Genomic DNA, 25991 nt, shown 5'->3' with positions numbered 1-25991 from the left:
TGCGACCACTTATTTGTATAACATCAAGCCTTGAAACTACTGTCCGATTCCACATATTTTATACCTGTACACATCTCCGCCAGTATGGCCGTCACCAAAAAGTGGGTGCGTAATTTTAGTATAAGATTTAGATTGTCAAAGGCTGCTTTGCTTGCTTGCGTCTCTGGCTAGTAAACCTGTACGGTTGCGAGAGCACCAGAGTTATTCTTAAGTCGCATCTTCTACGTTTATGTAACAGTCCTGTTCCCTTTCCTACAAGAAGACTTGCATGTACCAGCACATCAAAAGTTCAGAACCCCGTGGCCTAAATGACAGCCCAAAGCGTGAACATCAAGATTCACAGGGGGCAAATGTGCACCAGTCTAGGCAGAAATAGAACAGGCTTTGTGAGGTGTAGAGGGATCATCGATCGTCTCCCGGCTCCTGGGAAGCAGTTCGTGAGTGGGGGGTTTTTTTTAGCACGATATCGATAAACGCTGGACTTAGGGATGCTCTTGGTGTCGGAGAGGAAGAAGAATAGGGGCAAACGACGGGTTGCTTTGGAGCTGAAGGAGCATGAAGCGGCGCGCCGCAGCCTTCGGGTCGCTCCCGTTGAACTGTGGCGGAGGGAATGGAAGAAGCACGTCTGTACTGATTGGTGTACTTACCATAATTCGTTCAACATCCTTCCGTGATGTCGGTCCGCTTTTTAAATGCTAATTATATCAAGATGAAAAATAATACCCCGAGATTCCATGCCTATGTCTAAAGGCAACGGACAACCTCGATGCAACTCGATGCGCAAAGTAGCGTACCAATATATCGATCGAGCAATAACTGCAAACATCAAAAATGCACAGACACGTAGGGGACCGATCAGCCATATTCCATCCATGCACCTGGTTAATCCTAGCCGCTGCAACGTCCTCCCATGACTACCCTGCCATCCACGACTCTGCACCGACACGGTTTCGTTCAAGGACAAGGAACATTTGTCCACAAGCCCGAATCGAAAAATCATGTTACCGATGCAAGGCAGAGGCAAAACGCGGGAGGCTTTCCTCCTCACAACTTCGCCTTCGACTTGAGCCAGGCCAGCCCTCCCGACCCCAACGCAACGCCAGCACCTCCGGCCTGCACCACCCCGTTGACCATGGCAGCACCCGCACCCGCCGCCCCGGCACTCTGCAGCGTGGCGAAGGCGCTGCCTGCGATGACGTTTCCGATGCCGCCCTGTACACCGGCCGCGAGGGAGCCTGGAGCGGCAGTAACTAATCGTCAGCAGCTGTGACTGGTCTCCGCCCCGCACGAGCAAGAGAGAAGGAGAGAGAGAGAGAGAGAAAAGACGTAGACTCGACGACTCACCAGCAGCGACGCCCTGCGCCCCGAACCCAGCAGCGCCCAGCGCCGGCGTCGCAATGATGGCCGGGGCGACGACAGCGACGACCCCGACGCCGGCCAGCCCGTACGCAGCGGCGGCGCCGGGGTTGCGAGCCGCCCACCTAGCAGCCTGGCCCGCGTGTTCCGCGGTGGCTCGTCCGGCCTGCGCGAGGTGCTCGGGCAGCTCGGCCTGTTCGGCGGCGGTCTTGGTAATCTGGAAGCCGGCGGCGGCGGCGTTGCGCGCGGACTTCAGGAGGGCGCCGGTGTCGACCGCGCGGACATGGCCTGCGATGATCGCGGCTGCGCAGAGGATGGTATCGAACTTCATGGTACTTTTAGATCTTCGCCGAAGGCAATGTGAATTTGTTGTTGCAGCTGGAGGAGGAGAGAGGATGCGGTGCGTTGGTTGCCGGGTGGCTCTCGGAGAAGTAAGTAAGCTGTCAGCCGGATTTATATTGATCACCTCGAGACTTCAAGCGGAGTTACTTAGAAGAAGCAAGAACAGACAGTCTCGAGCGAGGCTGTGAAGTGTAACAACCGGGGACCGGCCTCTCAAACGGGCCAACGAGAGTACGTCGGGCTGACTTACACGACAGGCTGGGCGGTAAAGCGGCACCCACAATGAACAAACCAATGAGAAATGGCGGGCCTCCCTGCGTTGAGCATATTGCTACGGGGAGAGTATCACCAGAAACACACAGCAGCAAACTAGACCAGATATCAGGCCAAACTCAGTTGTGTCATTTGCTACCTAATCTGTCAAGCAGAAAACATAAAGTCCAACCAACTCCAAAAAAGAAATCCATTTCCTTTGTCATGCTGCGCGGAGCCTTTCCTACACAATGATCGAAAAACGCTTTATCCAGGCAGAAACACCAATGTCATATCAATGTTGACTTGCCAACTTGACTCCCTGCCTACAAAGGCGAACATATGCTATTAAACGCCTTTCTCCATCTGTCTGACACAATGAAGATTGATCTCCAAGATTAGAGAACAGGAAATATCAAGGTAACGTTCGCTCGAAATCAGCCCCGGAAAGAACGCCGGCATATTTCATTATGCAGACATTATATGTACTCAGACACGTATCGTCATTATCGCTCCAAAACAATAGGCAAGAAGGCCGTGAGGCATGAGGCTGGGTAGGTCTATAGGGGGGGCGCCCGTGTTTCCCCGATATGCGCGACGTTTTAGTCGACGCTAAGGACAGGAAGAGAGTATGCAATGGTCGTTCAGTCATAACTCGTCAAATGTTGGGGTGTGCAACAGCACAAATATCTCGGAGGCCGAGGATCAGAAAGTAGTGGTGTAGCTCCGTCCCATAGGAGGCTTTGAGCTCCGAGATGCATTACTAGCCAGATTGATGTTGCCGATCTTCGCAAAACCTCCAAGGAGATCTAGGCCCGAGTTCTCGTCGTTCTCTTCTTCAACGACATTGACATAAAAGTCGTTGAAAGTGTTGTTCCAATTCTCATCTTTGATAAGCGATGCTGTTTTTGCGGCACTGGGAGATTGAAGGTATTTGCTCGGTGACGACATGACGTCGAGAAATTTGCTGGGCGTCTCGTAGGGAATAGGGAAGCTCTCTGGGACCTTGAGCAGAGGCGCGGATGTAAGAGTCCTGTTCTGGGCGGATGCAGTCATCTCGCCTAGAGCACTGGTTGACTGAGATCGATCCATGCGCATTCTCTTAGCTGAGCGCTTGATGGGTGAGCCGTTGTCTGCCAAGTTGAAGAACGAAGTGTCCAGTTGACCATCTTGAAAGATGTCAAAGTCGGTGCCATCAGTGGGAAAGTCGTTGAAGAACATGGTACTGTCGAGGTTGAAGTTTGGACTGTAGGGCATAACTTCACCAAGGTTGCTAGCCCTGCGAAGAGGAGAGTCCAACATGCGCTTCATCTCGTCCCGATGCAAGCGCAGATTAGTGTTTGGCGAGACAGATGGAGGCGGCCTCATCATGGGAGCTCGCTTCTTCAGTGCTGGTGTTAGAGGAGGCGGCATCTTATTCGTGCTATTGAGCTGGCGAAGAGGAGAGGAGGAAGGGACCAGGCTGTATGAGCGCGCCTTGGTAGGGCTGTCGTACGACGATGCTCTGAGTCGAGCAATCTCTTCCTCAGCTCGGCCACGCTTCATGCGTGGGCGGTCAGCCTCAGAGCTGAGGCGTTGCTGGTTGGGGCGCATGGCAGAAGACTCCAGTGATGAGATATAACCACTGTCGTCCATGGAAGCGAACTTGCGCTTGTGGGTGCGTGCACCGGAAGAAGCAGGAGCTCGCGAGGCTGGCGGTGGTGTGTTGCTACGATCCACACGTCGTGGCATCGGAGGAGAGGAGTGCATCTCGGCAGGGAAGGGCGAGTACGCACGATCTGCAATTTGATCCGGGTCTGTCTTGACTTCTTCCTCTTCGGGAGTGATATTATCGGAAAGGGGTATGGTGGCATCAGACGAGACTTCAGGGGCAGCTGGCATGGATGGGTTGGTAGGTAACAATGGCTGGGAATACACCATCGGCTGCGCAGGGAGGATGGGAGTTGGGAATGAGGGAAGGCCGTCTTGGAAGAAATGCTGCTCCATTGGCATCGGCTCCATGCGACTCGACATGTTAATAATGGAGACGTTTTCGACTCCATTTTGGGCCTTGCGGGTGGGCTTGTCCTTGATGAATTGAATCTCCATGCCTGGCTCAATAGCCCAGTAGTGACCTTTGCCGGTGTCGCCCTTGGGCCGCTCCTGCTTGATGAAAGCCTTGTTGAGACTCAGATTGTGTCGTATACTGTTCTGCCAACCAGACGCCTCACTCGCATTATAGAACGAGTATGTATCTGAGATCCATTTATAGATTTGCGACAAGGTTAATCGACGTTGTGGAGACCTTAAGATTGACATGGCGATCAACACCGCATAACTGTGTGAAGGCTTCTGACCATCATCCAGTATAGGCGGAAAGGAATCGTGAGGAGGCAGCACACATTCCCTCTCCTCTGGAGTTGCGTCCAGCAGTCCCAATTTCGAAGGTCTCGATTCCTTGATGGGCGCAGCCTCTAGCAGAGTCCGTTTTGCTTGTGGCTTGGGATAATAGTTTTCTATGTTCAGACTGAATGAGGCAGGTGGTGCAGGTTGCAGTGCCGGATGGGCGTTCTCCTTCCCATAACCCATACCATCCTCCATTACAGGTTTCTGATATACCGTCTTGAATCTTGACATGATAGGTTGCTTCTTCTGCATCGAGTCCGTTGTCTGGTTGCTGCCCATTGGCGGCTGCAGGTTGACGGCGTTCTTCATCTTGTTGACATGATCCTTTAACGGCGTCAAGGGTGATGTGGTTGCTCTGCCGTCGGCGTTAAAGGGCGAGGTCTGTTTCCTGAATCCACCATGCGGGCGCTGGAAGACGCCATTTACATTTCCATTGGAGCTCTGTAATGCCTTGCGCGGCGATATTTGCCTGCTCGCCGAGGGCATCGGTGCCCGACTGACACACATTGCGGATTGTTCCAGGTAGTCGTTGGGGTCACGGAAGATCTGGAGCGGCTCCGCGCCGGGCGCAAGACGCGTCGGTTTGGCCATGTCGGCCGATGTGGGTTGCGCGATGGTGAATGACTCTGGGCTGACTGGGGGAGAGTCGCGCGCTTGTGGTGCGAAGCTGTCTATTTCGTGGTGTTGGTAAGGCTTGGTGATGGATGTCAGCTCTTGACTTGTGCCACCGAGGGCTGATAGGTGGTGGAAGAGGCCCTGGTAATGTACTCTTTGTGCGGTGAATAGGCGGTGGGGAGACTTTGTCCGCGCGCTCTAGGTTGCATGACGGTAGGAGATTTCGCGGGCGTGCAAGCTATCTAGTCTAGTACTCACTCACCTTGGTCAGGTTCCAATTTTAATGAGCAGTGGAGCCCTCAAACAAGGGTGAATGTGGCGCCTATGGACCTTGATGAGCCTCGTTTACAAGTCTCGAGTGTGTCAATGGCTAAAATGGCGATGTTTCGATGCCGTGTCTTGGTTCGCTCGCCCTCGCGATTTCAGGGAGCTCGGAGCTCGATATTTTGCGACTCGGGGGTGCCAGAGTAAGCAGTGCAGAGAGGAATAACGATGAAATGCAAGGTGACAGGAAAGGTTACGAGAAGCTCATGGGATGGATGAGACGAAAGAGGGGAATTCGGGTGAGATGTAACAGGAAGCGTGGGGAAAGGACGTTCCTTGGCTGGCTGAGCACAAGCTAGAACTTGAGCTCGAAGCGGATGGACGATGGGGTGGGTACTGTCTGCACGATAGATAGACTGTCTGAACTGGAACTAGGATGGGGGAGAGACAGTGGAAAAGGCGTGCGGCGGGCGTGAAAGTCTGGTGCCTTTGCTGGGCGGCACACGCACAAGCTCCCACCAATCTCACAATCTGACTTCAGCAGCTGGACCTTGAGCTTGTCCAGTCCTTGGCTTGGTGTCCCGGAGGCTGCTGCAGTCTGCAGCTAGCCAGCGCAGCACCGATCCACCCAAAGCGGAAGTGCGGATCCCTGAGTCTGCATGCACGTCTGTCGACTCTTGCGACAGAGGATTGGGCGAGACTGACACGATATTGGCCAAAGGCCACGACAGGCTGGCGAAGGAGTGGTCTGACCCTGGCGTGAGCGGAGAACTGATGCGAAGTGCACAGCGCTGGTTGGCTTTCAGAAAATATGTTTGGTGTGAGGTGTGTCGACAATGGCCTGGCTGCTGCACGGGTTCTGGCTATTCTGGCTATGCGTGCACAATTGCGGTCGAGCTCTGGCCCCAAGCGACGGATCCGTGGATGCCCAAAAGACGTTGGCTGATTTGCAGAGAGTATAATCCAATCCAAGCATGTGCTGTGGCGAGAGAGCCGACGACCGCAAGACAAGATAAGACATGCATGCAGGGCTGTCTGATGTTGCGACTAGACTAGCGGGCGCCAACAGCAGAAATTTCATAAAGGTTGGATGCGCTTGTGCAATGATGTGCTGAGGGTGCTGCATTGATGAATATGTGGTGTTTAAGATTGATGAGCACCACTGAAGCGATTGGATGAGAGCAGCGTGCCTTGAGGCAGGCCAGGTAAAACGGCAGCCACTCGCGTTGGGCGCGACGCTTTGTTGACATGGCGGAGCGCGTCGAGCCAACCAACCTCTTCCGAATTGACTTCCGACTCTTGGCAAGCTATGCCTTGTGTGCCTTCTTGACCCTCCCCAGCTGTCAACTATCCAACATCAGCTCTGCACATGTACCTGACTATTCCAAAAGCTTTTGGCGCAAGAAAGAAAAAACGAATACGCCAGGCCCTGATTCTCACACCACTCAAAGTCAAATGCCTGATTGAAACCACCGAGCCGCCGCAACACTAATCATGACGAGATCAAAGACTGGGACAAGTGCTATGGGGGGAGTGCTTGGCCACACAAGGCTGCAGACCTACGGATACCCGTGCAGTAATCAAAGTCAATTCCGCTCCGAGACACGCCATGCCAATACATGACAGATCACCCATTTCTCATTTACTGCACTGCACTACATTGCATTGTACTCTCAAAAAAATTTCAACAAAAAAAATTGAGGGTATCCCAAGGCGCACAACGTTTCCGGCCTCATCACCACGCTCTGGCTCTACTGCCAGGTCGGGGTTAGCCTGCTAGTATCTGATAGCAAGTATTATATCTCTCTTTAGCGCCCGACTATCTATCGCGCACGCCGCATACCGATAGAGTGACATCATACCTGATCGTTGGATCTTTGATGCCTTGCCTGTCTAATTTTAAGAAGCCCACACCTTAAGGTTTTCCATTCCCGCAGTCTCAGACTCTGATCTGTGCTTTTGAGACGGGAAGCCCAATTACCAAATCACCGGCTTTTTGGGAAAACTTTTCGCATCTTTGCCAAACACTAAAACGATCGCAAGGTAAGCCCAGCGACTGCCGGTACCGTTGGGTGCAAGCAAGAAAAGACACGACTACTCATTTTGGCTATCTTTCTTGCTCAATGCGCTAGGACTGCCAACTCATCGTGACTATTTGCTCTACCAGACTTGTCCCCGGTCGTTGTAACCAATTGGGCTAGCACCGCGATTGCCCGACACGGCATTGGCAGATGGGCCGTTATTCATGATCTGCTTTCCCCATTTCCATCGCGACCTTCGATGGATTTTCTCCTATGGCTTCCTCTTCAGTCCTGCTGGGATCTGCTAGTTCGGCTTTGGTCCACTTGCCGAAGCTTGCCCTGGCCGAAATCTGCCCATATGGATTACATACAAGTAGTAAGCACGTACATTTTGCATCATGTACCCCACGAGCGTTGGTTCGGCCCACTGCTCGTCCGTTCCCTCCAAAGAAGACAAGCGTCAGGTTCTAGTTCACCGCGTTCCTTGATCTAAATGCATCCTTTTAACACCAAAACGGGAAAGTCGTCCGTATACTCGAGTTTGCGTGCACCCTGCACGTCTTGCGACATTGATGGGTGATCAACCGGCAGATTGTCATCTGAGAGCTGCCTGCAGCCATCAAACATGAACACCCGGTCTGTGATCTGCCTTGCCCTCTCCGCAGCCCATAGTTTCGTTGACAACAAACATTCTTGCGAAACACGGTGGATAGTATCGTTCACGTGCGAACATGAGCCATACTGTACCCTGTTCCTGAAGTCAACTTTGTCGAATGAGACTTGGACTCGAAAATACACAATGCGTCATGAAATCAGAGTTGCCACTATCCCCTAAGCAAAGTTTAGATTCGTACCTGGTTTCTTGCCAAGCATATACACGTGTGCAGAAGTATAATGTCCCGGCCCTGCGAAATATACCTTTGCAATCTCGGAAGTGACAAAATCCATCCTGCGGGCTCCGAGTGGTTGGCTACCTGCAGTGTTCGAAGGTTACACTCCAGCCCCTATTGCATGCATGCTTGCCTAGTCCATTTCTCAAGCCACCGTAATAGACAGGCTCGCTGCTGCCTCACGATGCGTACGCCGGATGGAAACACTAATCCGACAACATCCAGCTCTTCCATGCTTCAGCCATCATATAACAAATGTTAGTACAAGCGAATGAAGTAAAGACATGAATCATCATAGCGCAGCTATTCTATCCCATCATTCTCAAAATAAAAGGGATTGGCAAAATTAGAACTAATGAGGTGTCGTCGCTGGAAGGAGATATGCTCGAATGTCGATAAGCGTCGGCTCTGCAAGATTTTTGTTTTTCCGGCTTGGAGTTGAAGATACTGCAGCGGCGAGGCATATAGCGAAGTGCTTGTTTCATTTAATCGTTGCAACGTGACTGACGAAACGGACTTCTGAGATAATCTGTAGGCACGTGCGAGTTCCTGCATCTTTGATGCCCTGCTATAGTATATACTTTCGCTTCAGTCTATATCCCTGGACAATTATTCAATGCTTTTATACGTAATCTGTAGAGATCTCGTCATGCCAATATGCATGATAGCATGCGCTTGTGCCTACTGGACGCTTGACTACCTCTAACGTTCGGGGCGTTTCTCAGCTGCTAAATTGTGAACACCATGTAGTTGGATACGAAGCGGCAGCTGACCTATGTACGTCTTATGTCTAATGATCTTGCTATCGTGTTAAACATATTTTGGGGTTTTAGGGACAATGTTACAAATATCAAACCACATTACGACTTGACAACGTGCTCGACAATACAGATGAGCGCAAAGTTATACAGGATACAGCATCTCACATTTGATATCTTGACCTGAGAGAAGTGGGAGAACGATGAAAAGCCTTTATATAGAACATACCGAAAAGCCTCCTTTAAAATCTAGATGGCCATATGTTTAAGATATGTCTCGAGATCTTCCATCTTGATTCCTCTCTGATGATTCAGAGTTTCCTCTCGTTTCCACGAGACACCATTTCCCGCCGCAAACACGTTCTGATACTTCAACATCCCATCACCGGGCTCTTCCTCGAGTCTCCTCCTCAGAAACGGCCTGTCCCACACCTCCTTCTTCCACTCCCCGCCGAATCTTTTCTCAACCAGCTCCGCCGCCATGCCATACGTGACCGTGTCACCCGCGACGAACACGACCTGTCTCCCAACACCCCTGGGGTCGTACACAATATCCGCCACCACGCGGCCGATGTCCCCAGGCGTCGTGACACTCACGGCCGTGTCCCAGCTCCCCAGCGCCCTCAGGACCCGGTTCCCGAGGTCGACAGGCCCGAACCCGGGCACAAACAGGAACGACATGAACAGCCCCGTGCTGACGACGACCCAGTCCACCGCGCTTTGGGACCGGAGCAGCGAGCGGACCTCGAGCTGCTCGTCGAACAAGTCCTGCGCGCTGCCTGCGCCGACGACGTCGTAGTCGATACCGTACTGCCAGGGGAAATATCGGGCCACCCCGGCTTCGAGCACGGCGCGGGTCAGTTTAGTCTGCGTGCCTGAGGGTAGGTACATTCCTGCGCAGGAGATAATGGTGTGGTATTTCTTGAATATGACTGCGAGTTCGGAGACGGAACTGGATCCTATGTCACCGGCCTCGAATGAGACTCCCAGGGAGGAGAGATAGGACGTCTCCTTCTGCTTGGTAGGGTCGGTGGAAGTCAATGTGGTGGGGCGGAGGAGGACGGTAACATTGTTACTGTGGGACTGACAATTCGGATGGGAGGTCAGCGCCTTGATCACTGCTGTACCTAACTCGCCGGCCCCGAGAACCAGGATAGGTTGTGTCGGCATTGTCGTTTATTTTGTTCTAATTTAAGTAAGTATTGTTCAGTAACGTGACGCATGCAGGAGCGGTTTGAGCCAGTGCGTCCCCAATATTCAGAGAGAGCGGAAGCCACATATATAGGCCCTCTCTCAATACTTGATTAGAAATCCGTGGGGTGCGGCGTTAGGAGTTTCCTGCGGGCCAAGATTTCGGGCATGGCGATCCTCTTTGACGCCGGCCGGTGGGTTTCGACACCAGGTGTTCGGGGCGGGGCCAGCAGCGTAGCGCGGCACGTATTTCCGGCAGCTCTCGGACATCTCTCAATAACCAATAACCAGTCCATTGGCCAACAAATAGGGTTAAACTGCGACCACGTATGAGCAACAAGTTGGATGAGAATTGTCAAACTAGTCTAACGTGAGCAGCTAACCCCTATAGCAGCCTAATTCTGCGTCAAAGATGCTCGGTGGCTTGCACGAAACTGTGATATGATTGGTTATATGAAACAATCATGAGTTTGGGCTTGCTCTACTAATAATACTGAGCTACTTCACGAATTAATGCGTTCTATTCGCCTTGCCAACAACGTGCCCGCAAGCATTCGTCCTCTGATTCACTCCAAGGTCTGGCCGCTATTCCACCTTGGATTACAGTATGGGATCATCATTAACGAACGCTTTTGGTACCCTCAGTTGTCCATGAATCGTCCTGGTCCTTGTTACACATAAAAAAATTGATGTTTTAAGACATACGTGTCATTTCTGTTCCTTCAGCTTGTCGGCGGAGATTATGGTCATAGTTCACGGATTCATTCGGTAAGTTTTTGGTATGAAACCGCCAAACTAAGTATCCAGTCCGAACCACTTCCCGAGTAATTTTTGGTATGCAGAACATGTGCCAGGCCGCGAAGTGGAATTGCTTGGTATATTTATACAGGATTATAAGGTAGCATACACGGCTTTACACACTATTTCCAGAAGCTCTTTAAACGAAATATCTTAATCGACCCAACCAACCGGGCTCCTTAGTATAGCAGATCTGCTGCTGTGAGACCTTCATGTTGATACTATTGAAGCCAATATTATGTGCCTTATAAAGCATTCGTGTCATAAACATCAGTCTAGGATGGCATCTGTACCCTAACAATATGCTGTCGAACGCATCGATGTAAGTTCCCAAAGATTCATATTATGCTGGAAAATTTTAGATCGCCCGAGTCTGTAAAAGTAGTTGCATCAGAAAACGTTAATGGTAACCCTTTCCATCTATATGGCGTTAGCATTAGCCGTTTGCTATATCACTGCGCTGGCAGCAACCCTTTGCCAGGCTTGGAACGTCAACGTTATACGTCTTGAAGATACATCGAATCTCTTGCATAGTACCTCTGCGCAGGGTCGATTATGGTTCTTCCTCTCATTTTGTAATTGAAAAGCAGGAGTGAGTTTTCATGGCGATAATTTATCAATTGTATGAACTAAGAGTCCTGTTACGATCCTTTTTTATTTAATGTTACGTAAAACCTTTGTGAGGAGCTGAGCGGTCATCTATTTGTGGATGAAATTGCATAGTGATTGTGTATCTGAAATGTGCATTGATGGTCTGTCAATGCTGAAAGAAGGAGGTATACGAGATTACGAAGGGGGTTTGGTAGTTGATAAACAATTGAAAGAGGTCGATAATTTACGTGCAGTATGTATCACCATTATAGTAATAATGGGGTATTACAGGGAAGGCTAAAGATAGTTGCACAAAATTTAGTATAGACTAGAACTTGTTTAGACCTATGAGCTGCGATAGAACCATTCTTTTTTCTTGCCGTATACTCCCTCGAAACGCCTTTAAAGCTAGGCAACAAATAAGTTGCTCGACAAAGAGCTTTGACGGATCTGTTCAACAGTTGGAGCCATGCTGCTTAGTATAGAATATGTATTCAACCGCTGAGTCCCTGCATATTCTCTATGTTTTGGCATTGCCCATTGAGGTACAAGACACAAAATGTTCCCAAACCGCACGCAGTTGTGAGCGAGTACCAGGGGGGGAGTTCCATAGAAGAACAGAAGAATGATTAAGTGTTTCTAAAAAAGACCGGGAATCTACAAAGTTGACTTAACAAGGCGAGGGCCTGTAATTCTCTTCGTATACTGAGCAGCACTAGTTAATAGTGTATCCTCCATCAACAACTAAAGCGTGGCCCTGAACAAAGGACGCCTCTGGAGAGCAAAGGAACAAGACAGCGTGAGCAACCTCATCAGCTGTGCCCATCCGGCGCATCGGAGCGATATCTATCGCAGGCCTCAACGTCTTCTTCATTTCTTCGGAGCTTGTGGTCATAGGTGTCTCAATCACACCAGGACAGACGCAGTTGACGCGAATTCCATCTTGCGAATAATCTATTGCATCGGCCCGCGTCAAGTTGATGATGGCAGCCTTGGATGCACAGTAAGCTGCGGCGCCAGGTCTTGCTACTATACCAAGCTGACTTGCAATGTTGACGATGGCTCCTTGGAAGTTTGGGTGCTCGGGCAGCGCTTTCTGCTTCAACATATGCGACAGCACGGCCCTGGAAGACAACCATGTTCCCCTGTAGTTGACGTTGGTAATGGCATCAAACGTAGAGACAGGGGTCTCGGTGGACCGAAGAGACTCCTTCAAAATGCCAGCACAGTTGACCGCATAGTCGAGACGGGAGTGCTCCTTTGCGACTTGGTCAACAAAAGAGCTTACGAAAGCCTCATCTGCTACGTCGCCCACGCGGGCGGTGACTTGCGCTCTGGGATTGATTTCCAAGATTGCTTCCTTAGTGCTCTGTAGTGTTGTCTTGTTCATGTCCGTAATACCAATTCGAGAGCATCCAGACCTAGCAAAACCCCTTGCGACCGCTGCGCCGATTCTTTAAGCTTTGTATTAGTTGAGCATATTCGTGATTTTGGGGATCTGCGTGCCTGACCCTGTCCCACCAGCTCCGGTAATGAGGGCCACGCCGGGAAGCCTAAAAACTGTTGACGCCATCAGGTGGTAGTCCGGCTGGCTGATACAGTCTCTCTAGCAATGTCTTAAGACAACAAGATTGTCTGTTTCCAATCAATGGGCAATGGGTCGATTTCCGAACGTGTTATTGAAGGAAAAAGCATAAGTCATGGGACAGAATGTTGCCGCTCGTCATGGTGATCTCACTTGTTGGCTTCGATGCAGGGCTATCTGTAATTATGGGCTACAAGAGCTCCGACGTCCTGCGCCGATAACGAAGACGCTAACGTCGTCCGTTGGCCGTTGGAGCGCACGGTTTCCAGCAAGGTCTAATACACGCATCAGTCAGTCTCGTCGCTGTTGCTAATGTGCGAGGACAGTTCAGCTACATTGAAAAGAAAGAAAAAACTGTAGTCGGTGACTAGAATCACACGTTTGGTCTTCCCACATTGAACTGGATGCATTCGTTTCAGGCAATTGAAGCGTCGTGGGCCGCTGTAGACCGGTCGTTCCCTAATCATTACCAGCCTCCGCCGGGGTCAGAGGTCAGAGGTCACAGGTCACGTTGACTGACCAAAAAGCGGCGGTAGATTCCGCCACAACAAGAGTCTAGAGTCTGGGCCTAAAGCACTCCCAGCAGGTCTTCCCAAATCCCCGCAATTTCATTCTCTACCCCATCTTTTGCCACCACTGAAGCTCAAGACCCGAGCGTACGCGATGAACACTCCAACGCGCCCATAGTAAACCCATCTAATCCTTCAAAAATGGAGACGACAATGACTGTGTCGCAGCGCCCACCCGCAGGCGTTCAAAAGCGCCGCAAGCCTTCTGGAGAACAATCTCACGTCTGTCCATTTTGCAATCGCGCCTTCAAGCGATCGGAACACAAGGAGCGACACGTCAGAACGCGTGAGTACCGCCCAGTTCTCCAATATCTCCAACCTCGGAAGACCCTCTATACCCCTGCCAGTCACCCTGTGTATTGCCGGACACACAACATCAATATCAATCTCATACGGCAACACCAGTTCCCGAGTCAATTCACAAGTCAGGTTGCAGCCTCGTAGACTGCACTGCGATGGCCCCGGCAATGCATTACTGAACCACCACGCTTCCCTGTTCCGCTGACTCGGGTCGGCGAGGTGAGGCTGGAGTCATCTATAACCAATCCAACTACTCCACCTCAGCGGATTTGCTTTTTCTTCTACAAAACACCGTTATTGGCTAGAAGCGCACGCCTCGTCCCTCTAATCGGTCTCACAGTAGTTGTCAAGCTCTTTCTTGGCAAGTGTCTGAGAAACGGTAGACCCTCAGTGGAATTTGCCGGGTGCCCGCATGAATTGCCATTGCCATTGCCCTTGCCCAATTCTTTGCTGAATGCGGTCTAACAGAACACAGACACCAAGGAGAAGCCATTCGTATGCCACTGCGGTTCGGCTTTTACCAGACGGGACCTGCTCACTCGGCATCAACGAATTGCCACTCACGAGAAGCTTCAGGATGCACATGACACCAAATCGGAACAGAGCGGAGTGCCGCCACCGCCTGCCTCAATTGCAGGCACGGATCTGACCTCTCCTATCTCACCAACCGAGATCAGCATCAATGCTTGGGATCAGCATGGTCATCTAAATTCCGGATACATAGAAGGGAATGCTCCTGATGAGCATCACATGTTGAGTCATCAGTACCAGCAACCCATTCTACACCAAGATTACTATCACGGCCAAGGTCAGTCTCTTATTCAATGCGCACTCACTCATCCTTAGATCCTCCTTCACTGCTCCCTCGTTCTTGCATGTGCGATTCTCGCTCTTCCGTCAAACGATCATGATCTTGTCTTTCCATAATCACTAATGCAGATGCGTTAGGTCAAGCACTTCCCATGGACTATCCTGACTTCGACGGATTTGCGCAATATGACCCTAGTGGCTTACCTGTAGGATGGGATGCAAATGCATACTTCCAACCGCCTGACACTGGCGAAAACTATGTAGACCCGCAACTGCAGGAAACCATTAGCATATCCATATAGGACGGGATATATCGTCAGATTTGAGTGATTTGGGTCTGCTCAAAAGCAGGGAAAGATCATTGTGGTCATTATGCGCGGTTGCACGAGGCTGTCGAGGTGATGTTTCCTCATTGATGGCGAATTTCTTTGGGAAGTGCTCGGAAAAGGATTCACTAAGCACAAATTGTATGGAAGCGGCCTAGTTACGTGTATAGCGATGATAATGCTTCCTGAACTGGTTGTCTGCCCAGTTTGTAAGCACCGATACCATCATGTCCATAGAGACACTAAATTCATTGCTTTCTATTTTTGTTGGCATTGCTAGGAGCTCATACTGCTGGCGTCTCATGACTTTTGTTAGCTTACGAAGTTCACATGGCCATTACATAGTCGCGCCGTACCACGCTCGTCGTGCAGATCGTTACCTGGGTATGCAAGCGTAACATGTGTAGTTTTGATACACCGAACCCGTAAAACCAAAGGCTCTAAAATAAAACATGATGGAAGGGTATGAACTATATACAATGAAAAGACGGAAAGATAATCAAAGAATGAAAAGACAGGTTTCCGGGTGTGCTCCTACAGCGAACTATGCACGAACACACCCCATCATAATCAACATCATCAAGGGCGCCCCCATCGCACTGCACAACTGACTAACGGCGGTGATGTCTCCTCCCGAGCCCATGCATATGCCCGTGGCCGTTGAACCATCTCCTGTACGGCACCGTCATGTACGAAGACGCGATGTTCGCGCCATTAGCCTCTGCAGTCACGGGGGTGGCGGCGGTGCCCACGCCGAGGCTTCCGGTGCCGCCGACGAACCCCATGCCTGCTGTTCCGTACATGCTGCTGCCCGTCCCGTAGTAGCCTGGCGGGTAGGGCGGCTGCGCGGTGACGGTGACGGGGTCCGCTGCCACGGTCACGGTCACGGTCACGTAGCTGGTGACGGGCTCGCAGAGCGGCACGCCCGACGGCTTGATCGAGGTCACCGTCTGCGTGTTGGTGATCGTGCTAGTCAGGCGGGTCACCGCGGCGGTTGCTGCGGGCGTATTCGGCGATACGGCATTAGGAGGACTGCTAAAGGGGGAGAGTAGAAGAACAAATTAGTTTCGTGTTCGCAGGCCAAAGACCGAGCGGACCAGTCTAGAGACCTGGGTGAAGGGAGGTACTAACCTTGACGAGGAGCTGGCTTCAACAACAGTGGCCGATGAGGAACTTTTGATCGTCTGCGTCAGCGCTGGCTGCGTACCTGATGCCGCATTGTATTTGTAGCTGGAACTGGTAGGCTGCACCTCCGCCGCTGGAGGGGCGACATTTGCAGGCAAAACAGGAGGAGTCGAGGTAAGAGCTTCGTACTCGATAATGGTCGTGAAGTAGTTGCCGAGCGTCAAGGTTGTACAAGGCTTGGTCGGGCTCGCCTCAGGACTGCTCGATCCTGCGGCAGTGGCTGCTCCAGTGGATTGTGGCACTGGCGAAGTAGGCGCTGGAGCGTCCTCGTATGTGATGGTGGTGGTGATCAGATTTGTAGATGAACCGACAGTGTTGCTCAAGGTAACAGCCGCAGTCGAGTACGTGATGGGACAAATTGTGGTAGATACAGCAATAATCTCAGTAGTCACGGCAGGTGTACCGGAGCTTGCCGGACAATTCTTGACTTCAGGGGCACAAGAAGTGATTGTGTAGACGTTCGTAGAGTAGACGGTAGACATTCTAGAAACAGGAAGCTCCGTTGGGGTACCATTAGACTCCGCAGCCACGCCTGAAGAGACAGGCACCACAATTGAAGACGATGACACTGGACTGGGGCTCAAGGGGGCACTAGACTGAGCTGCGAAAGGAGTACTCGACGAGGATATGCTGCTGGCAATTGCGCTTGTAGAACCTGTCGTGGACCTCGAGCTGTTCAAGGACACATAGGTGGATATAACTACCTCTGCCGATGCGGTCGCCTTTGGCAAGCTGGCTGGCAAGGATGTTGTGTCAACAGCATTTATTGTGCTAGCTGTGTTCTCGGTAACTGGGCAGATTGTTGTTGAGACGGCAATAATTTCAGTTGTAACCTCTCCTCTTCCCGGGCAATCCTTGACGTCTGGAGCACATGAAGTGACCGTGTAGATATTGGTGGAGTATACGGTACTTGTTGTTAGCCCAATAGGCGCGGTTATGGTCAAAGACGGCATCGTTGAGTTGGCCAGAGTCAGCGAGTAGAGTCCCGAGGAGTTTGTGAAATTGGTTATGTCTTGAGGGGTGTTAGATGAGGTGATGGAAACAGTAGTAGCTACCGGCATGGTGGCACTCGTTAATGAGTCGGGCGGACCCTGGGAGGTGCTGACAACTGACGATGGAAAGGTCTGGGCAGCGTTCACAGGACTGACTTGAGGTGTGTAGGTAACACCATCGAGTACGGTCTTGGTGATCGGACATATAGTCGTATATAGAGAAACAAGTTCTGTCGTCACACTGCCTTTCTTAGCAGGGCAATCTGTGACTGCAGGAGCACACGATGTGATAGTGTAAACGTTCGTCGAGTATACAGTTGATAATGTAGAAGTTGTAACCTCACTGCTGACGCTGTAGGTAGTCGGCATTGCTTGAATCGAAGAAGCCAAGATAGTACTTGTTGTCTTCGAAACGAGACTGGAATTTGCTAAAGACGACAGACTTGGTAACGCAGAGGACACCGTAGAGTCCAGGGAAGAGATAACACTGTTCAACTTTGAGCTATCGTATGAAGCGGCTGATGAGAGGACCGATGATGCACTAGAAACACCACTCGATATACTGCTCGATGCATTTGGAGACAGAGATGGCGCCAGAGAGACTGTTGGGGACGAAGCCTTTGGTTGGGTCTCTGTGACAGGGCAAACAGTTGTTCCAATCGAGACTACTTCGGTAGTGACAGCGCCCAGCTTCGCTGGACAGTCCTTGACCGTAGGGGCGCAAGATGTAATGGTGTACATTGTCGTTGAGTAAATAGTGGATGTTGTCATTTGAGTTGTACTTGCGCTGATATTGGGAGGACTTGTCGTCTCGCTGCTCACGTTCGACAAGTTCGGAAAAATGCTGGAAATGCCTGACGAGAGGCTAGAAGAACTACTTGACACGACTGTACTACTGTCAAGTAAGGAACTTGAGGCACTGACTGATATGCCAGACGACAACGAGGTCGATGAATTACTAGGCATGGTAACCGCGGCATTGGAGCTTGTTGAGTTTGGTGACGACGATGATGAGAGTGTGCTTTGACTAATTGAAGCAGACTCTGCGAGTGATGTGGCAATGAAAGACGAGGTAGTACCAAGAAAGTACGAGCTGAAACTGCTGAGAATACCCCCAGATGAAGTCGTTGAACTGGCGACACTCGACTGTGACAACGACGCAGTAAATGAATATGTCAGACTCGAGCTTACTAAGGTTGTTGAAGGTGAGGCACTTGTGATGCTTGCTAATATGTCACTGGAGGTGACATCGGAGGGATTTGGTATAGAAGAAGACAACAGTGATGTGGAAGATATTGAGCCCGCACTATATGTCAACTGATTGCCTGTTGACCCCAAAGTTGATGCAGATAATATTGAAGTTTGAAAGGTGCTCGCAGAACTAGTCGGCACCCCTGAACCGTCTGTCGTGACGTCCTGTGCATTGGACACCTGGGATATAAGTCCTAGTGTGGCATATAGCCCGTATGGTTTTCGTGGAAGCATGATGTTAATGACCTGGCAAGGATCTGTAATGGTAACTGTTATTGAAATTTCTTGTTCTCGACGAGAGGGCCCCGGACCCATGTATGCAAGGTTGGATCTTTTCGAATTTGATATTTTTCCCACATAAAGAATCGTTGTTGTTCTTTGGTCAAACACAGCCTCACAACATGGTCAAAGAGCACTCAAAGCAGTTTGCTTGCCATTCTACCAATTCCGGGGAAAATAAATACAGATGTTGATTGTGAATTCACTCAAGCAAAGATATTGTTGAACAAGACTGTTCTTTGGTTCTTGACGGTATCGAAGACATAGAGAGGAGATGATTGACCCAGATGGGTACAATGCCATAGACCAAGGAGAGCGGTAGGCGGCAAATACACACAAGTTGCCCCTAACCTCGAGGGCCAGAGTCTTTGTCCACTCGGACGGGATAATGTGTGAACGAATAGTCCACTGCTAGATGGATATTGTTGTATGTTCGGTAAAGAAGGACTTGGCTCCTTTTCAAATGTGCCTCAGCGGATTTGGATTGTATCTGCAGTTCTCGGCATGATAGCAGCTCGAGCAAAAGAACATGTGTGGCCATTGATACGGAGTCGTTTTGTGGTGAGCGAACGGATTGAAGCAAGGTTGCGCTGAGAAGCAAAAAAGATATATGGAAAAGGAAGTATGAGAATATTACCTGACAGAAGTGTATGGAGGACGGGGTAAAAAAGGGAAAGTCTGAATCTCATACTTGAAGAGACTCGGGAGTGGTTGCCGACTGGGCGTATTATCGCTAAGCCTGTTCGTTCGGGAGAGAAGAGGCTGTGACTGGCTAACTTGAAAAGGCGAAAAGCACATGCCCTTCCATGGAGCCAGACAACGCTTAATCCTGGGTTACATAATGTGCTGCAGTACTTGCAGGCGAAGGGAGAGCCAAGGCAGGGGCAATCGGGTCCAACGCATGGCCACTGCACGCCCGCCAAGCACGGGGCATGGCAGATGGGGGCGGGCGTTTGCATCCCACTTTATCTAGCTACGGTAGGTTAGTGCCTGCCTGCTGCACCTGGCCGCAACACGCACCTGTCAAGCTGCGGAGGTTGACCTTGACCTGGACCTGGGACGTGGACCGAAGGCGCCCCAAGACCAAGGCTAAGACCAAAAAGACCCTTCCTCTCAAAGAATATTCCCGGCGCCTCGACGTCGACGTCAATCCTTATTAAGTCCTAGACTAGGCTCGGGCTGACAGTGACAGACATCCCACCTCGTCGACTTTTCTCACACCATTCTTTAGACGACAATCGCACCACGTGCTTTACATCGCGTTGTATTGTATTTCTGCTGCTTCTTGTAGCAAGCCTTCCTTTAGTCTCTGCCATTTAAATCTGCCATAACTCGCATCAACTTGCCCACCCCAGCGCACTCACCCACCATTCATTCGCCCGGCGAGAGGCACGGCATGCTCCTGTAAATAGACCCTGGGCATACTTCTGTATTCTTGATTTCTCTCAATCTCGACCCCCTACTGCAGGTTTCAAGGTCTGCGCATTTTCGGAAAGAAAATAAACAAAAAAACAAAATCAAAAAGCAACATGCCCCTACTCAAGGCCAAATCAGGGCCACAAGCTGTGAGGGTGCAAAGGGTGGTAGTCACCAAGAGCGCCCCAGCCAAGTCGTCGTCTCTGTCAGCGGCGCCACGCTCATCCAGCCTTGCGCCAAATGGCAGTCGCAACGGATCCAAGCACATGTCGGCACATCGGTTGTCGTCTCCAGATCCTAGGATTCTAGCCCGCACCAAGAGTGCCTCGCCATATCCTTCTTCTTCCGACGAAAAGGGGCGTGCCGAGCGCAAGCGCAAAGCACCTCCGCCGCGCAAAGATTCCACGCCCATGTGGGGCGACGACGACGACGACGACGGCGACGACGACGACCAGTGGAAGTCTGCTTTGACTGGCAAGAGACGCAAGGTCGTCACCGAATGGAAAGACCCAAACCGCCGCCTGCGACACAAGAAAGCGTTCGGCGACGATTTGAGGGAACCGAAAATCATACATGGCGCAGATCTCGCCTCTATAAAGACTGCTTGTTCACCTGCGTTCGCTGGGGCACCAGAAGACGAGGTTGCTGTGCAGGTGCAATATCCCTCCCGGACTCGGCCCGAAAGGTAGCTTCTCACATGGAAAAAATGAACAAATGCCTGGGCAGCACTGCTAACACATCTCTATAGGTATGAGCTGGTGTATCGTAAGGATAAGATCAATGCTGTACAAGACATCAAGAGCCTTATACAACATGTTGCCGAAACCTATCTTACGGAAGAGCAAGCGCAACGTTTTACGGACGATCAGATCGGGTTTTGCAGAATTATGGAGAGAGCTACGGCCGATAAGAAAACAAATGAGGTCGTCGATACTGCCTCCCGTCTGACTGACTTTGAAGCATTCAAAGCAGCACTCGGCGACTACAACAAGGAGATCTCGGCTCTCGTAAAGGACGGCTCCGTGGAGAAGAATCTAGACGCCACCCATGGCATTTCCGAGGAACTAGCCGACTTCATCCTGACCCAGGTTTACGAGCGCACTGTATCACCCAACGTCGAATCCCTGAACAAGTACCAGCCTGGAGGAGACAACGTGTATGGCGAGCTTAGAGCACCCTTCATTAGGGCTATCTTGGGCAAGCATTCTGAGATGACGTCCGACAAGGTCTTCATGGACCTGGGCTCCGGCGTGGGCAATGTCGTGCTGCAAGCTGCCCTCGAGATTGGCTGTGCAAGTTATGGCTGCGAGATGGTCGACAACTCGTGTAACTTTGCTGAGGCACAGGAGAAGGAATTCAGGTCTCGTTGCCTCCTCTGGGGTATCAGGCCGGGCCTGGTTACCCTTGAAAGAGGTGACTTCCGAACAAGCAAGAAGATTCTTGAGGTTCTCCCAAGAGCCGACTGCATACTGGTCAACAACAAAGCTTTTACGCCAACTTTGAATGATGCGCTGGTACGCATGTTTATGGACCTGAAACCTGGTTGCAAGGTCATCTCGCTCGTGTCGTTTGTCATGGGAAACGAGAAGAATGGAGTCAACGATATCGCAAACAGTATTTTCGAAGTTGAGGAGCACCAATACTATGAGGACTGGGTCTCGTGGTCCCACGCTGGAGGGCGGTACTTTGTGTCGACGCGGAGATCGTGAGCTGTTGTGCATTGATTAGCGCCAGAGTCGTGTTTGTTGGCAACATGAGCATAGTGGGCATGGTGGTATTCTGCGCTGAGTTGGCATAGCCTTGTGTGCATGGGCAGCATGGGAGCGTTGTGTATATTTTCAAGGGTTTTTTTTTTTTTTTTTTTTTCGGAGTAGAAGTGGACATTCAACACTTACTGTAGATTCATGATCAGACTCTGTAGGATAGATACCATGCGCCTTGGAAGCAGGGCAAGCAAGCAAGTTAGGCGATATATACCCACTCTTTTCTGCGAGGATAAGGCTGCAGTTGTTGTTTCTCGCCGTGCTTGGGTCTTTGAACATGATACTGTCTGATATTACCTTTTTCTTCCATTTGACTGTGGCTCGTTGGCGAGGTTCATGGCTTCAGCTTCCTTCTCCATCTTCTTCATCCAGCGGTCAACGAGTTCCTTGTTCTCGGCCTTCAACTTCTTGAGGTCATTTTCCCGAACGTCAAGCTGTATGTTGAGCGTCAAGTTGTCGTCCTGCACGTCCTTGAGCAGTCGGTTCTTTCCGACCAGCTCCTCGCTTCGGTCGCGCAGCTTGGCCGTCACCGTGTTCCGCTCGCCGGTGAGGTCGCGTATCCGCTTGTCGTCCACCTTGCCTTTGGCTCGCAGCTTCTGCAGCTCGGCGTCCGCGCTCTTGAACTTGGCTGCCAGCTGGCCCTTGGAGCGCAGGGCCTCTGCGAGCTCGAGGCGTAGCTGCGCCGTGATGCCCGGATCACCGGAGTCCGGTGTGGCTGATGGCGTCGCGCTCCTGCCAGAGGGAGACGGGTCGGGCCCGCGTTGAAGCAGCACCGCCTTCTCGGCCTCGAGCGAGGCTATGCGGTCCGCGAGCTGGGAGCCTGGTGGGTCGCTAACGTGTCAGGAACATGCGCGGGGAGACAGGAGAGGAAACAAGGGGCCAGGGCGTTGGGAGGACTGACAGGTCGCAACCAGGTCCTTGTTGACCGGGCTGCGGAGCTCGGCCTCGTGCAGGTTCGCGAGGTATTCGGACCGCCAGTCTACAGGCATGGCGCTGGTCGAGGTGGAGAGCAAAGCAGCGAAGCAGGTCGCGGGGCATCTGCGCTTGATTCGAGATGGGCTGTGGGAGATGTCGTCGCCGGCTCTCGGTTTCTGTCGCGTGGTGTGATGGGGTGGGCGTTGTGATGACTATAAACAACCACTTCCAGTGCAAGGAATTCATAACGTAAGTCGGTTTGCTTTCCTGGAAGCACTCCAGGCGGATGTTTGGCGGGGTAACAAAGCTCTGGGCGGCCCCCCCTAACTGAGGTCGCGCGGCCTGACATCGTTCATGCTTGTGGCTATGTACCAGACCGTATATTAGAGCAGTGACCCTACACGGCTAACCTAGACGAGAACTTTAATTATAGAACAGTCCGGATTGGAACTTGAGTGCAACTATGTTCCAGCCCTATGAGATCTGGAAAACGCTCGTCCCTAGACAACAAGGTCACGGATGGTAAAAGCTTAATTGTTTCTGAGTGGTGTCGTCTTGCACTGATATACTATGTAATATGGAGCAAGTTGATGTGTCACCGCTGGACTGATAAACGCTCAAGCTTTCCATATCAACAGCTTGCCTTCCTAGAAGGTAGTAATGTGGAGATTCATTTTGTCAAGAAACATTTCTTGCTACCTTTCATCTTGCTACTTGGTACTGTTTCCATCGGACGCCCCCTGTGAAAGGGAACTAAGCGAAGTTTAATAAAACAATGCTCTCTGTCTGAAATCCTGATAGGTCTTTGCGTCGTTATATGATGCCAAACCGTGCCGCGGTAGGAATAATATGACTAATACCAACAAATTACCCCTTACTCGGAATTCATCGTAAACTTTGCGTTGAACGTTACTAACGATTGAGACGCATCAACAAGTCCCCCATACAGGGTCCTACCATCCACTGGGAACAAATGCGATCTAATCAGTCACTAATTTAACAAGCAGTTAACGTACACGGCCTGTCCTAGGAACGATAGCGTCTCTAGTGCTGACACCAGAGCGTGTTTGCCCTTGTAGCGGTGCCACTTAATCCTACAGCATCGTCTAGTCTAGCGGCCGTTACACCGAGTTCTTAAGTATAAAACCGGGTAGTTGGATTTGATTTGACATCCCGTTTTACTCTCAAAAAAATTGTGATGTGCCAACCTGGATCTTGAGGCCTCTTCTCTCCGCCACAAAAGAAGAATGGCGGATGTTAAGTCTCTCGTATTGATCGCCTCTGCCCTGGTAGCTGCGGTCGCACTCCAATTCTTGTATAAGCTGTATCAGACTCGAAAGCGATACCATGACCTGGTGAGTTCACTTGGTGGTATATATTTCGAAGCCGAGACTCACGCGTGCGACAGCCAGGGCCACCGCATAGTTTTCTTTGGGGCCATCTCAAGGAGATGGGCGATATTGCAGGCCAGTTCCCACCCAATTGCCATCCACAGGTCTACTACACGGCGTTGGCCCAGAAGTATGACCTGAAGGGTCTCTTCTACCTCGACCTTTGGCCCATAGCAGATCCCCAGATCTTGTTGATCGAACCCGACCTCATGGACCAGGTGCAGGTGCAGAGAGTCTACGAGCAACATCCCATGGCTGAAGCATTGATGTCCAACATTGTCGGGCCTAATGTCATCGCAACGGCGAATGGGCCAATCTGGAAGAAGTTGCATACTGCCATGGCACCATCGTTCCTACTGTCGCATGTGAGAACCCTGACGGGTCTCATGACGGAGGAGACCCTGCTGTTCCGAGAACGACTCAAGAAACTGGCCACTAGCGGTGTCTTTAGTTTTGAACACGAGTGTAGCAAGTTGATCTTCGATATCATCGGTCAAATCGTGTTTAGCTTCCCAACACATGCGCAAACCCAGGGCAGCACGTATTTGGAAGGCCTCAAAGAGACCCAAAAACTAATTAATGAAAGCCTGTCCATGAACCCCTTGGTCAAACTGAACGTCTGGTGGAAGAAAGGCGCCGTCACAAAACGACTTGACGCCAGCGTCAGCCAAAAGATAAAGGAGAGGCTGGCTCGTATGAGAGACGAGAATATTGTGCCAAGCAAGAAAGACTTCTTGAGCATTCTTGACCTGATGCTCAGAGAGACACTCATGAAAGATGGTCAGCAGGATGCGAAGGCGGCTGAGTTGCCGCAGGAAGAATTAAAATTACTCGTTACACAGTGAGTCTGCACAAACAAACTCCGCCTCCACATCGCTAACATTTGGGTGCTAGGGTCAAGGGTCTCCTTCTTGGTGGCCAAGGAACGACTGTGGATACCCTTTGCGTAAGCTAGCCTACCCCCGGATTGGGTACTCGCCTAACATGTGCCAGTTTGTCTATATGCTCCTCTCAAAGAACCATGAAGTCCTGCGAAAGCTGCGCCATGAACACGACTCTGTTTTTGGCAGAAATACGGGCGAGGCGCTGGAAATCCTGGAGGACAATCCATCTAGGCTCAATGATCTCGAGTATACGTCTGCTGTAATCAAAGAAACACTCCGTCTGTTCCCCGTAGGGTTCGGAGTTCGAAAGGCGCCGCCGGGGTAAGCCTTCTTCCTTACATAGATGGACAAAACGTGAGTGCTAATGTCCATCATTTTTATAGTGCCACGGTCAATTATCAGGGTCAATTGTACCCCATTGATGATCTCGTCATAGCTCCGGTCTGGCACACAATGCATTACAATGCAGAGTATTTCCCGGAGCCAACCAAGTTCAAGCCAGAACGTTTCCTCAACGACGCCGTGCCGCGTCCGTGGTTCCGATCTTTCAGTCGCGGCGCAAGGGCTTGTCTTGGGCAGAACCTAGCGATGGACATCATGCGCGTCGTTTTACTGTTGACCGTGCGAGACTTCGACTTCGAATGTGCAGGACTGCAGCCAAGTCAGAAGCCAAAGCATGCATACACTGATCTGGATACGGTTTTCGGAGACGTCATTTTCTCAGAGCTGGCCATGGAAGCAAAGCCTAGGGGTGGTGTGATGATGACTGTCAAGGAGAGTGGTTACATGAAAGCCTAAGAAAAGTTCCTATGGATCAACAAATTACTATCATGTAAACGAATGCCTTCCTGAGTGTAGTATA

The 25991-nt window shown here is 51.0% G+C and overlaps 9 protein-coding genes across 9 annotated transcripts; 4 read left to right on the top strand and 5 right to left on the bottom strand.

The window, feature by feature from the left end:
- Nucleotides 1–792: 792 nt before the first annotated feature.
- On the bottom strand, nt 793–2319 carry BKA67DRAFT_274924 (uncharacterized protein). Its single transcript, XM_046095912.1, has 3 exons — nt 1949–2319; nt 1345–1829; nt 793–1235 (listed from the first exon to the last, which is right to left on the bottom strand). The coding sequence occupies exons 1-3, from the start codon at nt 2023–2025 to the stop codon at nt 1045–1047; spliced, it is 753 nt and encodes a 250-aa protein (XP_045958588.1). The 5' UTR covers nt 2026–2319; the 3' UTR covers nt 793–1044.
- On the bottom strand, nt 2320–5170 carry BKA67DRAFT_275025 (uncharacterized protein). Its single transcript, XM_046095913.1, has 2 exons — nt 5104–5170; nt 2320–5028 (listed from the first exon to the last, which is right to left on the bottom strand). The coding sequence occupies exon 2, from the start codon at nt 4924–4926 to the stop codon at nt 2656–2658; it is 2271 nt and encodes a 756-aa protein (XP_045958587.1). The 5' UTR covers nt 4927–5028; nt 5104–5170; the 3' UTR covers nt 2320–2655.
- A 3833-nt stretch (nt 5171–9003) lies between these two features.
- BKA67DRAFT_564695 (uncharacterized protein) lies at nt 9004–10222 on the bottom strand. Its single transcript, XM_046102765.1, has one exon. It carries the CDS (start codon nt 10051–10053, stop codon nt 9133–9135), a length of 921 nt encoding a protein of 306 aa, XP_045958586.1. The 5' UTR covers nt 10054–10222; the 3' UTR covers nt 9004–9132.
- A 1956-nt stretch (nt 10223–12178) lies between these two features.
- Nucleotides 12179–12853, bottom strand: BKA67DRAFT_535643 (short-chain dehydrogenase; the record flags this gene model as incomplete). Its single annotated transcript, XM_046100048.1, has 1 exon — nt 12179–12853. The coding sequence occupies one exon, from the start codon at nt 12851–12853 to the stop codon at nt 12179–12181; it is 675 nt and encodes a 224-aa protein (XP_045958585.1).
- Nucleotides 12854–13556: 703 nt separating this feature from the next.
- On the top strand, nt 13557–15022 carry BKA67DRAFT_274853 (uncharacterized protein). The gene is made up of 2 exons (XM_046095911.1): nt 13557–13903; nt 14393–15022. The coding sequence occupies exons 1-2, from the start codon at nt 13759–13761 to the stop codon at nt 14761–14763; spliced, it is 516 nt and encodes a 171-aa protein (XP_045958584.1). The 5' UTR covers nt 13557–13758; the 3' UTR covers nt 14764–15022.
- Nucleotides 15023–18071: 3049 nt separating this feature from the next.
- Nucleotides 18072–18551, top strand: BKA67DRAFT_658618 (uncharacterized protein; the record flags this gene model as incomplete). The annotated part of the gene is made up of 2 exons (XM_046107307.1): nt 18072–18246; nt 18271–18551. 2 exons carry the CDS (start codon nt 18072–18074, stop codon nt 18549–18551), a joined length of 456 nt encoding a protein of 151 aa, XP_045958583.1.
- Nucleotides 18552–20289: 1738 nt separating this feature from the next.
- BKA67DRAFT_658617 (histone methylation protein DOT1-domain-containing protein) lies at nt 20290–21885 on the top strand (the record flags this gene model as incomplete). The annotated part of the gene is made up of 2 exons (XM_046107306.1): nt 20290–20861; nt 20925–21885. The coding sequence occupies 2 exons, from the start codon at nt 20290–20292 to the stop codon at nt 21883–21885; spliced, it is 1533 nt and encodes a 510-aa protein (XP_045958582.1).
- Nucleotides 21886–22232: 347 nt separating this feature from the next.
- On the bottom strand, nt 22233–22928 carry BKA67DRAFT_658616 (autophagy-related protein 16; the record flags this gene model as incomplete). The annotated part of the gene is made up of 2 exons (XM_046107305.1): nt 22233–22759; nt 22841–22928. The coding sequence occupies 2 exons, from the start codon at nt 22926–22928 to the stop codon at nt 22233–22235; spliced, it is 615 nt and encodes a 204-aa protein (XP_045958581.1).
- A 1173-nt stretch (nt 22929–24101) lies between these two features.
- On the top strand, nt 24102–25927 carry BKA67DRAFT_592493 (cytochrome P450; the record flags this gene model as incomplete). Its single annotated transcript, XM_046104843.1, has 5 exons — nt 24102–24209; nt 24263–25086; nt 25140–25191; nt 25239–25450; nt 25513–25927. 5 exons carry the CDS (start codon nt 24102–24104, stop codon nt 25925–25927), a joined length of 1611 nt encoding a protein of 536 aa, XP_045958580.1.
- Between the last annotated feature and the right edge of the window lie 64 nt (nt 25928–25991).

This window comes from Truncatella angustata, assembly GCF_020726525.1.
Source record: "Truncatella angustata strain MPI-SDFR-AT-0073 chromosome Unknown BKA67scaffold_4, whole genome shotgun sequence".
NCBI lineage: Eukaryota > Fungi > Ascomycota > Sordariomycetes > Amphisphaeriales > Sporocadaceae > Truncatella > Truncatella angustata.
The sequence above is the reverse complement of the archived record's forward strand: the minus strand, read 5'-3'. Positions and strand labels throughout refer to the sequence as shown.

Bases quoted from the DNA above. Each gene is read 5' to 3' on its own strand.
- BKA67DRAFT_274924 (XM_046095912.1), bottom strand. From the start codon at position 2,025: ATGCTCAACGCAGGGAGGCCCGCCATTTCTCATTGGTTTGTTCATTGT. The intron at 1,830-1,948 runs GTAAGTCAGCCC...CTCCGCTTGAAG, and splicing joins TTTACCGCCCAGCCTGTCGT to TCTCGAGGTGATCAATATAA. The intron at 1,236-1,344 runs GTGAGTCGTCGA...CTGCCGCTCCAG, and splicing joins GGCGCAGGGCGTCGCTGCTG to GCTCCCTCGCGGCCGGTGTA.
- BKA67DRAFT_275025 (XM_046095913.1), bottom strand. From the start codon at position 4,926: ATGGCCAAACCGACGCGTCTTGCGCCCGGCGCGGAGCCGCTCCAGATC.
- BKA67DRAFT_564695 (XM_046102765.1), bottom strand. From the start codon at position 10,053: ATGCCGACACAACCTATCCTGGTTCTCGGGGCCGGCGAGTTAGGTACA.
- BKA67DRAFT_274853 (XM_046095911.1), top strand. From the start codon at position 13,759: ATGGAGACGACAATGACTGTGTCGCAGCGCCCACCCGCAGGCGTTCAA. The intron at 13,904-14,392 runs GTGAGTACCGCC...AACAGAACACAG, and splicing joins GGAGCGACACGTCAGAACGC to ACACCAAGGAGAAGCCATTC.